The sequence below is a fragment of the Alligator mississippiensis genome, chromosome 1 (assembly GCF_030867095.1).
Source record: "Alligator mississippiensis isolate rAllMis1 chromosome 1, rAllMis1, whole genome shotgun sequence".
Classification (NCBI taxonomy): domain Eukaryota; kingdom Metazoa; phylum Chordata; order Crocodylia; family Alligatoridae; genus Alligator; species Alligator mississippiensis.
Genome location: NC_081824.1, coordinates 270,199,920 through 270,213,082, shown reverse-complemented (window position 1 = coordinate 270,213,082; position 13,163 = coordinate 270,199,920). Strand labels below are relative to the sequence as shown.

Sequence of the window (13,163 nt, the reverse complement as noted above, 5' to 3'; positions counted from 1 at the left end):
CTGGGAACACCAGCTCTCAGAAAATTAGTAAGTGGGGAGCAATGACAACTTTGATAGAAAATTGGTCTGCTCCACCTTTGTTAGTAAATTGAAATAAATCAGGTCTCAGTGGTCTAAGCTGTGTGTGCACTTCTTTAGTACATTCTGAAGTAGCTGTTTTATTTAGCTGTATATGCCATTATATGAATTATCTGTGTTAACATGAGGGCCTGGAATTTTTCTATATGTGTATTTCAGCCTTGATTCAAGAACGTATGCTTAAAGAAGCACTTAACGTTTATTAGTTATGGTATTTAAGTGTGTACTTAACAGTAAGCACAACTTACAGATGGTTTTCCTAAAACTGAATGAATTTGAACATGAATTTAAATGTTTTCTTGAGTTCTGAAGAGCTGTTGACCTAGATAATAACTCCAACTCTGGTGAAACAAGACTTGAACAAAATAGCACAAGTATGATGGCTATGATAAATGTGTACAAATTACTTGTACCCTTTATGATAAAATAAAATTGTAGTAAAATTTGGGAGATTTTATGGAATAAGTAATTTAAAGCAAGAAAAAAAATAGCAATCAATGGTGCATTACAGAAAAGATCACATCACCTACAGTTACAATGTGGACTTAAAAGAGGATGTTGTCATTATAATTCATGGAATATTCGAATATGCAACACCTGAAACAAAATTCAGCCAATTACCTAAGCATGTACCCTGGTCCAGCAATATTCAAGGAAGTGATTAATGAAATTTAAGAATATGAGCAAAAAGTAAATAGGATTTGAGCATCTGCTTAAAGGAAACCAGGTCCTTAAAATATTTCTCTAATATTGGGATTGTTTTCCATATTACTTTATGAAAGTTATATTTCAAGTGAAGAGACCAGCCCATAGTGCAGAATGGGAACATGAATCACCTTGGTGGTATTTCAGATCCAGATTTTTTATTAGCATTTATAGACAAAAGATGATTCCTTTAAATGGGATACACTTTTTAAACACGAACCAGTTTTGTCAGAAAAAGAGAATTTCTTGGAAAAACAATTTTAGTGAAAATTTTCAATCTATGTATTTAAGATTATTTGTAGATATCCTCCTCTAAGGTATTATACTGAATAAATTATTTCTCATTTTAGATACAGTTTACTAAATAAGCCATTTTAAATTTCCTTTTAAGCAGTTTTGCTCTTTTTAATCAACAGGTATATTGATCATAAATGTGAAGTGGGTGGGAAGGTGGAGAGAGAGTTCCCAAACATATGCCAAAAGTCACTGTTTTTAGTGTTCTACTTGACTTCCCGCCTCTGGTCTAAGTTTGTATTCAGGTGCTAGTGATGTACTACTAGTATAGAAGTCTTTTATGCCCATTTGCACTCTGCTGTTCTCTTTGGTGTTGGTTTCATAAACAGAAGTCAGAATCTTGCATGTCTTCTCAACTTCCTGATAGTGCTTAATTTGAAATTCAGACAGGGTGAAATAAATTTAATCTATTTAGGTTTCTTATCCTCTTTGTCAGGATAATCCCTTAACCTGCTATATTTCCATGATGAAACATTAAGGAAATAAGTATTTTTGATATTTTATTTTTAACCTCCTATTTTTAAGAAAAGAACATTTATTTCTGGAGCCTGACTTATTGTTTATCTTTCATGTCAAAGGAAAGTCCATGATTGTGGGTTGTTTCTATTTGTTAGCATACGTATACAATTACAGAGCTTCTTTAAAAAAAAAACAAAAACAACAAAACAAAACACTGAAATTCTTTATAAAACATGCTAATTAAATACTAATATGCATGGTTCAGGGGAAAAAAATCGCTCTATGCAATAATGTTTCTTTCTATCTATACACTGATTCCAATTTTTCTGTCTGACATATTCTGTTTGTTTGGATCCAACAGGCCAGAACCAGTATTATGGACAAAGGATGGAGGAGAACTACCAGATCCAGAACGAATGGTTGTCAATGGTAGGGATCTAAGCATTAGTTTCCTAAACAAAACGGACAATGGTACATATCGATGTGAAGCAACAAACCCTATTGGCCAAAACAGCACAGAGTATGTCCTGATTGTACATGGTGAGTACATCCCTTTAAATATTGTAAATGAGGAAATACCTTGTTGAAATAAAGTATTCATATTGTTTCAACCAACTAATTACAACTGTTTCAAAACAAATGGAAGAATGACAAGAAACAAATTAAAGTATAATTATGCTTTAGCCAGCATCATCTATCTACATATTTAGTTGTAGGAATCAGGTCTCCTTTCTTTTATGAGATGGTTTCCGTGTTAATAAGTTCAGTAAGAAAATGTATCTAAATGTGTGGAGAACACCTTGTTAAGTAAGCAACTGGAAAAAGAAATGTATTTCACACTATACTTGGAACTGGTTTGCACATAATTGCTTCAAGAGCACTCTGTTCAGATATAACTGTTTGCAGAAGGATTGTAAGTCATATATTAAGCAAAATTTAAACATGCCAGACAGTAATGCTATTTCTTTCTATTTCTGTTCTGTCCATTCTATTCAAGATGGTATATTTTTCTTCCCACAGTTTAAAGCCTAATAATAAATATTCTCAGTTATTTATGCAAGGTGATTGGAGAGATGCTGGGGAATCAGGCCTTACATTAAAATTATGTCTAGGATCCTTATTTCATAATACTTTTAGTTATAAAATGGAAAAATTCTCACTGATTTAGGATTGTTTGACTAATCTGTTTTGATGCATTGTTTGAAGAATAAGGCACTTGTGATGAACCTTGAATAGCTTGATGCAACAAAAGTACAGTAGACGCTGTAATGGCACCTGCTAGGGAGGGGTGGGTGATTTCTACAGCTTAGAACTGAAAACAGGTCTTCAGAGAGAAGGATGAGTGCATTAGCTATGTTGCATCACCTACTACAATATCTTTTTACCTTGCTCTTAAAATATTACAGATTTTTCAGAACTACCAAACATAAAATAAAAATGCCAATGTGGGTCCTATAGTCACTGAAATGAAAAATCACTGGCCCATTTTTTAAAGTAATTCACATAGAACAAATGGATGAGTTTCTCTGGTGTTTGCAAGATAGCCAACAGCATCATTCACTAAGGATTCAAGTTACCTTTGGGTGGCAGTTTAATATGTTTTTAATAAATACTTCTGTAAGCTTTTTGTGATTAGTCAGTTTTGGCTCTGTTGTTGAACTGCAATTTGTCAAAAGCACCATTTAGATTAATACTGTTCATGCTGCTGAAGTTCATCATTACTTTATTTAAGATTAGTGACACAAGTAATGATGGGCTCTTTGGAACACTCTCCTACTCAGTGTGGACTCTCTCATATGCACCAAAACTATTTTCCCTTTAAAAGCTAGAGGCAGTGTTTTATTAGATGCTGACTGCATTGACGAATCACTGATGTCTCCCTTTGATGGAGTAAGTGTTCCCACTAATAGCAAATGCTGAAATGTAAGTGGCCTGTGTATTTTGTCAGAGGTTTTTTGTGATAATTTGTGATAGCGTGACCCTTTTTATCTCTTTTATCATGATGGCTTTTATGTTAGCCATAACTGTACAATATACTTATATCAGAGAATGTTTCATAAGCTGCCTTGTGTCTTTCAATTTCAGTCAGTTGAACCCTATTGATCTGATTAACTTGAAACAACTTGATGGCAATCTCTGAAATCTGTGTGTGGCAGCATAGTAGGCATGTTATCCAGTTTAACTTCAACACTACCAACATTTTATGTTACAAATGTGGGAGCCTCCCCTCCCCACTGTGTATTCCTACACATCTAGAATTAGAACCGCAGACATCTGACACATACTCCTTATATTTAAGTAACATGGCAAGTTAAATGATAGACCTTATAGTATTGCTCAGTATATATGTGGTTGCATACCGGATTCATAAAGGGTGCACTGTGTAAGAAAGGTAAATCGGGTGCAGTATAATAGTTCATGCAGATCAACTTGGGCACCTTCCTGTCACTCTTTTCGATCATTGCCTAGCATCCACTAGTTCATGAAGAACTTTTCAGTCTGAAAAATGATGAAATATGGTCAGATTATTTTATAGTCAGGTTCCCTCCCTCAGTAAAGGATTTATTTTTATTTTCCTAAATATATTTGTAGCACTCTCTGCTGTCCCTTCTCATCTACTCTGGTGGTTCATGTGATAACAGGGGGTGGAGGTAATCATTCCTCCCTCCCTTCTTCTCTCCCTCTTTTTCCACCACCATCCTTACTTCAGTTACATTGGACTTAAAATGATATAACCAAACGTTCTGGCCTCTCTCTTCTATTCCTTATGTGCACAGGTTTAACATGAGAACAACCAAAGTCACACTGAGGAAGAGTTTTGGGGGGAGGTGGAGAATCTCCATTAGGAAATCCTCATGGAGATTTTCCTATACCGTATTGTCTGGTCAAGGATGTAAAGAAAGAGTAAACTTAACTTTGGAAAATCACAAAGAGTGAAGTAGAGATTCTGGCTCCACAATCACTCCCCACTCCAGTTGCTGTCAGTGTGACTCTACAGGAGCCAACCTACCATTGATTTTGCCAAGAACCTCTAGAATCACAGGAGGTTGGGAGGATTGTGTTGCTCATCAATAAAAGGTAGTACAACTATTAAAATTATGTATTATCTTTTCTAGGTGAGCTTTGTAGGGCTGTTCATCATATCTATCAATCTTTCCACCCTTCTGATTCTTCTAGTCTATATACCTACCCTCAGCATGACTCTGATAGGAGAAGGATTCCGCTAAGGCAAGATGGTCAAATGGTGCCATTCAGTCACCTGAGGCCCTTTACATTAATAGCAGATCTCCTCTGCCCAAAGAAGTGGGGCATGGGGAGCATGATTTAGTTCATAATATTTTATAATTCATTTTAATTTTTATCCATACTGGATTATTTTTCTCTTTATTCATCTTTTTTTTTTCTTTTAATGCAATTTCTTGTCTCTCTGTTCTATTATCAAGCCTCTAAGAGTCACTCATCCTCTTTGTATTCTTTTTTCTGTGAACTCCCCTCTCAGAGGGACTCTATCTACTAATTCCCTCTATTTCCAAAGTTATCTTCATAACTCAGAGGAGATTTAGGCAGCTTTAGCACGGGGAAAGCTTGCCTAAAATGAAAATGTGTAGTTTATCATAATTGGAGATTAAGGGTAAGCAAAGTATTTATACATATTAATTGTACAAACAAAGCAAGGAACATGTGATGCTTTTAATTGGGCCAACCTAGACATAAAATTTTATAGAAAAGTGATAATTTGTTCCCACTGTAAATCAAGATAAAGTAATACAGTGTTGATGTTAGCTGATGATAGTGGAAATAAATATAGCTATAACCAAATGAATGGCAATCTGTCTAATAACATAAAGAAGCCTATGTTTTCAGTGTAATTAAAGGAAGTTGACTTTTAACAAAAATCATGTATTTATTTTAAGTTAAAGAAATCTACTATTAAATGTGTCCATGGTAATTTGCTATATCAGTGCAGCTGATATTTTATATTTCTTAGCTTTTATTATGAATAATAAACATCAAGAAAAAAGTGTACCAGGAAAGTGTGCACAAAATCAGTATTTTGTAGAAGTATTTGTACATAGCAGTACAAAGAGAAGTTATATTGTAAAAGTATTTCTGGATGGCAGTACAAAGAGAAGTTATTCTGTCCATGCATACATGGATCTTATACAGTAATGAAGGTACAAATTCCAATATCTGTAGCTGTCATTTCTGTATTTTAACTGGCTGCCTTGATGCACATTCTGGTTAGATGTATTATTATAAATCTTGGTGATGGGCTCCTGGGCAGAACAATTTGTGTTTTCTCTGTCCTTTATTAAAATTTTTTGTTCACACATGTCCAAACACCAGCCATTAGTCATCAGTGTGCAGAACAAATTGTCAAAAATGTATGTTCTACTTGGGAACCTAAAGTAAAGATTCATTGATTTATATGAAGTTGAAAAATGGATTGTTCTGTCCTAATCAAGCTGAAGACACAGCTGTCACATATGGAAAAATCAGTTCATCACTTCTTGCTGCGATGGCACCATTACTGAACATTCAGTTTGTTCTTAAGTTCAGTGAGTGACAGAAGTTCAAGTTAATAGGAGAGCACCCCTCTAATGCAGAGCAACAAAATTTGGACAAAGATCACTTTTAAAGTGCTATCTTAAAATAACTGATCAGATGGAATATCAGATGACATGCTAAAGCCATACATTAAATTCACTGAAACAATGACTGTGTCAGGTATCATTGATGGTAGAAGTAGTAGAAGAGCTTGTCCCAGTCATTTGAGAGCTTTCATTTGATGAACATATTCTTTTGATTCACATCACTCCTCAGAACCCTGTACATTTTCCTGGGGCAGACTATTTGATCCTAGCAATCACATAAGTGTATAACCCAAGACCTTTCATTAACATGTAAAAATATATCTTCTTAACTTTGCTGCTTAAGCAGTCTCCCTTCACTGTTTTTTGCCACATCCTTGACAATTCCATTATCCTTCTTTCTGTGCAAATCTGCATTTTGATGCCTGCCTTTCTTCCCTCAGCATAATATTTGCCACTGATTCAGTTATATACCAAAGCCCATCACACTTCCTGCTCTAATGTTTGTAAATTCTGCTCCTGCTTTCCTTTGATAAAATCTTGGTTTACCCCATGGTTATTTTTTTTCATTTTGTATTATCATAAGCCCTTCTTCTCTGCCCTCTCTAGTTAAAGTTCAGTTATTGTCATGTTGTTCCAAACAAATTTAGCCTTACCTTAGATTCTTTCATGAGTTTGCATATCAGGTCCAAAATTCTCATCCTCACCTTTAAGACATTTCACAATTCTGCACCTGTACCCTCCTGCTCTTCTTTCAGGCCCTTCTCCTCTTATGACTTTTCTCACCTTGTGTATACACAAGTCTTACATATAAATCAACCTATCCGATGTTAGCTTGATCTAAATGCCTGCTTGTGCTGGCATTTGCAGGGCTTAAGTCAGTCAAAAATTGGCACACCCAATGGAAGCCATTTCACCTCAGGAGGTGAAATAATTTAGGGCAAGAAAGGGTTAACCTGATTTAGCAAAATCCTTTACATGTTTGCAGAAAAGCCTCAGGGCTGGGAAAGGCCACCCACTTGCATTGACCCCAGGGCTATGCTGTTCCTACCCCCTGACACTGTCTGGGCCACTTTCCGTCTCCCCCCACCAACCAGACAATCCCTCCCAAAGGACCACTAGCCCCCACCCAGGGAGACCCACCACCTCCTCCCAAATTCGCCAACCCCTGCTTGTAGACCCTACCACTCACCTTCAGTTACTTACTCTGGGCTGCTTGCATCGCTCCTGGCAGTGGTAAACAGTTGTGCATGCTACCCCATTCTAGGTTTAGGCAGCTTAAAGTGAGCTGCTTAACCTTGATGTGGTATGGTGGATGTTTGTACATACCCCTTGTTTTCTTCTCTACCTCAGTGATTCACTTGAGATTCTTAGCCATTATTATACACTCTATATGGAGCGGCCTCATTATTTAAGTGCATTAAGGACCTTCACTTTTCAAGTTCCCCTAAAAACTACTAGTAATTTATTTTATTCCATCTGCTGCTGCTGGTCTCCGCTCCAGAACACTCCACACTTTCTCTTATACCTAGTTTTATCTTTTTGCGTTAGTAAAAATTCTGAACCTGCCAGATACATGCAGAACCAAGCAAACTACATTATCTTCATTTAATGTAATCTCCTTTTCCCTTGTCTGTTGTTGTGCCTGTGGCCATTCCTCATGTTATCATATTTAATTTGAGTTGTGAAGCCCTTGTAGGAGAGCTTCTGCATTTTCAAACTTCTGTAACAATACTGTGCACACATACTGTGCTGGAAACGTAATCACGATTTTAACAGTCATTTAAAATAGGGTCAATAATATATTTTTTCCTTCTTTGATAACTGTCTTTATCAAAGGGAAATAGACCCACTCTGCTTCCCCTATTCCTTTCACTCTGCCCTCTAATTAATCTTGTGGATGGCTTTTGAGCATCTTTTCTCTGTGAACGTCTTTCAAAAAGGTAAATAGACAAAATATCCACTGCAAAGTAAAGAGAAAAGAGAGACAGCCATAGGGAACCATGGCTCCACAGTAACGTTGTTGCCCTTGATTGGTGTTCTCGTCTCTCAGTGAGAGTTTCCCGACGTTAAGCTAGCTGGGCAAATTCTAAAGCTGCCTACTTTTACAGTTACTGAGATAAAACATCTCATTTATGGACATGACTAAGTAAAGAGAGCTTCATTGCCTCTGGGAAAATCTTACCCTTTTGACTGAGCACATGCTTGAGCTTCTGAAAAGTTCTCTAAAAAGAAAGCTAAAATTAAACAGAAAACTAGTATTATGGAATATTAGTAACTTTTCTATAGTTAAAGACAGCCTCAAAAAGACAAGAGTTTGTGTGCGTGTGTGTGTGTGTGTGTGTGTGTGTATATGTATATGTATGTATGTATATGTGTATATATATGTGTATGTATGTATATATATACGTGTGTGTGTGTGTATGTGTGTATATATAAACAAATATGTATTTGTATTTAAAAAACAAGGTGCTTCATGAAACAAGTTATTTCTCCAGTTTTGACACCTGAAACTCACACTAATGTCCAAAAGGTGTATTTGTTTAGTTAGTACTTGGTAGACTAAAATGATATAATAGGCTGCTGACTGAAGCTTAGAGATTGAAGCTTTCTTATTTAAAAAATAAATAAATAAAAGCTTCAGGTACTTTGGGTGAACTGCAGAAATGTAAGGGGGAGGGGGGGAATGTTGGGGTTAACACAGTTCTTTTGTCCTCTCCTACTCCCATCTCTCCACACTCTGTCTCTCTCCTCTCATGAACATAAACAGGCACATGTAGAATACGTAGGAAAACATTTCTTTGCATCCTCTGATAGCTCTAGCAGAAGGTTTACCTTCAATCCTATCTGAAGAGGTGTGCAAGAACAGAGATTCAGTCCTGAAGACCTCCAGGGCTAAGTGCAGATATTCAGAAAGCCTGAGGTGGAACTGATTCAATCTACCCAGGTTTCTGTAAACTGCATAGATTGAATTGAGAGTGAACACATGTTCACTCTTGAGCAGGAGGGCAGGGGCATGCAGATGCTTGCACCGGCCAGGCCAGAAGGCAGGGGGTGCTCTCACATGCCTCCCAGGAGGACCCTTTTCTCCAGCCCTAGTCATCCTCTCCCCCACCAGTAGTCCTGTCAGTGGTGGATGGAGGACAGATGGGGGAGGGGGCCAGGGTTGGGCCACAGGGTGGGGGGGCCTCTGCTAACCTACACCTCTGATGTTGCCTGGCTTGGCAGACAGCCTGAACAACTCTGAGCCCTGCTTCTCTCTGCTTGTGTGAGTTGAGCCAGGCAGGGCAGGGAGAAGGGTGAGGGAGTGCAGGCTCCCCCCAGTTGTGCTTGCTCAGGTCTGGGGGCCTGGGGCTGGGCACACGGGGTGGGGGCTCTTGGTCTCTACCCCCATTGCTTCCAGTGCTGAGTGCCTGTGCTGACAGTCCTGGCAGAGCTCTCATCCCATCTCCTGCCTCTCCATAAGCTGAGCAGGGCAGCTCTGGGCAACGGGGAGGAGCAGAGCCCCCACTCTGTGGCCCTGGCCCCAGCACCCCCAGACGCAAGCAACCACAGCTGGGGGGAGCCTGCACACTCTCAGTCTCCACCTTGCCCTGCTGAGCTCAGCTGACACAGGCAGGCAGGAGGAGGGCTGAGAGCCATGCCAGCTGTCAGCCAAGCTGGGCAGCATCAGGAGGTGGGGAGCAGAGGCCCCCACACCATGGTTCAGCCCTGCCTTCCTCCCCAGTCCCAAGCAAGCACAACTGAGGGGCGCACATGGTGGGGGGCCTTCATTCCCCCAGTCCCCTCCCCCTGTACCTCAACTGGCAGGCACAGGCAGCACACAGGGCTGAGGAGCAGAGACTTTTCTGCCCCAGCAATGTGACAGCCCAAAGGGTGGGACAGACAGCATGGGCATGCAAAGGAATATGGGATGCTGGAGAACAGCAAGGTAACTTGAGTTGGGAGGGGATGTTGGACAGAAGTTCAATAGACTGGTTTAACCTAAATCAGTTAGGTTTGATACTGCATCCATCCAGGTGTATCTTAAACTGGTTTTGATCATTTTGAAACAGGTGTACAGGCATTGAACTTCTGTTCTCTTACAGTTTTAAATTGGTTTTTGATAACTTAAACCTGTTTATGTGTAATGTCTGTCCCTAGCTCATTAGTGCAGCAGAAAGAGGGAACTAACTTTCCAGATCTATGCAAGTATTATTAAAAAAAAAAAAAAAAAGACTGAAATTAACACACACCTTTTTTTTACACACTTTCTCTTAGTTTTTTCTTTTGTTCTGTCTGTCCTGTCTGGCAAGAAAATTATGGTAGAATTGTTTACTTAATTTTATGGATAACTTGCTTCCTCTAGTAGTAGTAGGAGTACTATCATAGTGCTATCATCAATGTATTTCCTTCTGGTATGAAAACTAATGGAATTCTTTTTTTGTTGGAAAATACCAACACAGCAGTTGAAAGTACAGTTGTATAATTTATTTTACAGTTACAGCTGAACTATTTAAAAAAGAAAATAATCTCAAACTGACCTGAAATGATTGTTTAAAAAAATAAATATTGGCAAACTGACAGGTCAACCAAAATAATTTCAGAATTCAATCACAAAAACATTCTTATAATTTTAATTAGAGAACATTTTGAAAGGAAGAATTTTCAATTTACAAAATCAAAACATTTTCATTTTTACAGCATTGAAAAATTCTTAACTTTTTCAGAATACCTTCTCCCTCACCGCCATCAAAGCATTTAGGTTATATTCGGTATGTCTGCAGATTGCCATGCTTTAGCACTTGCAAAGAAAGTGCTAAAGCATGGCACAATATGGGAAATTACTGCACTATGTGGATGGTGCACACTTAGATTTCCCCATTATTTTGCCATAGCAGTGCACTATATCCAGTGACATCGCTGGTGATCATGTGTAGATCTATGTGATCGCTACATCACTGTAACACGCTGTACGGTGATGTAGTGTGTCACTATGTCACCATACGGTGACGTGTAGATGTAAATTCCTCATTATGTACATTTATGAAATATTTCTGCCAACTGAACAGTACTTTTTTGAAGGCAAAAAAACGATGAAAACTTTTACACGGCTTTCATTTTCAAACAAATTCTAAGATATAACCTGCAAATATAACCCATATCCAACTGCATACATAAATTAGTTGTATATTAATTCATGTAAATCTAGAGTTTTGCTCATGTTTTTAATAGCATATGACATTTGAAAATATTTAATTTATTGCACAGATGTGTAATTTGTCAATTAAGAATACAGTATGTAGCAGCTCTTCTTTTGGGCATAATGTGTAATTCTTTAAGGAGGAGCAGAACACATGCTGGTTTTGAATATGAAAGTGCCTTCTTCATTTCTAGTGTTACTGAATGTATACAGCTGGAATGTGGGGCGTGTGTGTATATCGGAAATGATTATGCAGTTAAGTGCATTTTGAAGTGAATGCATTGCAGCTCCTCTGCGGGTAATCCATTTTTTTAAATATAGGAGCACAACCACTTTATTGTACTTCCTGATGATTTATCCGAAGTGGAGTTCTCATTGTGTTGCTTATTATTCGAAGTTTAAGTTTTAATTTTTTGAATATGTACCCAGAACAGAGTTTAGGTATGGGATAAAAACTTTAAAAGCCTGAAAGCAATACTTGTGCGAGGAATAGGCAAGAAAATGAGTACTTGAAGACTTAAATTGAAACCAGGCCCTTGTACAGAACATCTTTTAAAGTTAAATCCAGAGGTGTACTGGCTAGTGCTGTCCCCTGGGCAGTGCAAAGCTGTGGCTCTAGCAGCTGGATGGTGCAGCAGCAGTAGTAGAACAGAGGGCTAGAGGAGCAACCAGAGGTTTTCTGTTGCTGAGATGTCACCTCCTTTTTTTTTTCTGCTAATATGCATGTCAAGCACCCAAACAGAAAATGGTTTTCAGCAGCAGAAAAAGGAGGTGACATCTCCTCCAGAAGCAGAAACTACATTTTCTAACGCAGCCCTCACTCACGTTGCTGAGCTACTGCTGCAGCTGCACTGCTCTCTCTGCTGCAGGAAAACACAAGATGCAAGGGACAGGGGTTGATGGAGGATGGGAGGGTGAGGCACCTGTCCCCTTGGCTTCCTTCTAGCGCCATCCCCCTTAAGAAGTGCGTGGGGCTTATGGCCTGTGTACTCACCCCTCCTTACACTACTGGTTGATTCTGAAAATGACCCAGTTGGGGTACTCAGACAAAGTGTCCACTATCTTATCCTCTAGAAAGGACTGTATACCCAAATGTATGGGACAATATGGATCAAATTCAAGCATATAGTCTTTGATTGGAGATAAGTTTCTGGAGTTCATTCAGGTTGATAAAAATGTTATTCTCAGTAGCTCAGTAAAAGTATCAATATGGTCCCTAAAAATGTGATGTGCACTGAATCATATTTCCATTCTTGCCAACGGCTGGATAGTAAAGTTAGTCCAACCCAACTCATGGCTGAATTTCACTGCTTCAGAAGCAAGATTGTGACTAGACTGTGACTCGGAAACAGTTTCTTCTGTGTTCTGCAGGGCACAGTAATTTGTGCAAGCCCTTTTGCTATTGGTGCAAGATTTACTCAAAGAGTCTGTCTACTCCCACAAGGTGCCCTCCAGGAAGTAGTATACCCTCAGCTCTTCTATTCTCATACAAGCTCTGATTAGATGGATACACAGTAGGCAGCCCCTGCTGATTAAAAATGGGTACTTAGCTACTATTGGGAAAACAGCATTTTTTTTGGTTCACTACCAATGAAACAATTCAAAACACTTTTGCTTTGGGTCAAATTGAGAACATTGTTTTTTTTTTAATTTGCAAACCAGAAAGTCAAAAATGTTGCAGGATAAATGACATATTCTATTCCATTTTGACTATTTTGAATTTGATCATTTTTATGTTTTTATATTTTTTTAAATAAAATTAAATGACATTTTAAAATGAAAAGCCATTTAAAGGAAAAGAGACCAAAGAAAGGTTGTTGGGGAAAAAAAAGTGAAATATTTTCACCTGCTTT

At 38.2% G+C, this 13,163-nt stretch overlaps 1 protein-coding gene across 5 annotated transcripts in view; it reads left to right on the top strand.

Annotated features, from left to right (window-relative positions):
- Nucleotides 1–13,163, top strand: part of CADM2 (cell adhesion molecule 2) — a 1,138,796-nt gene that overhangs the window by 1,023,738 nt on the left and 101,895 nt on the right. For all 5 annotated transcript variants that reach the window (XM_059720619.1, XM_059720621.1, XM_059720618.1 and 2 more), the window contains one exon: nucleotides 1,898–2,076. In XM_059720619.1, the coding sequence (XP_059576602.1) occupies nucleotides 1,898–2,076 (179 nt within the window). The remainder of the gene's footprint in view (nucleotides 1–1,897; nucleotides 2,077–13,163) is intronic.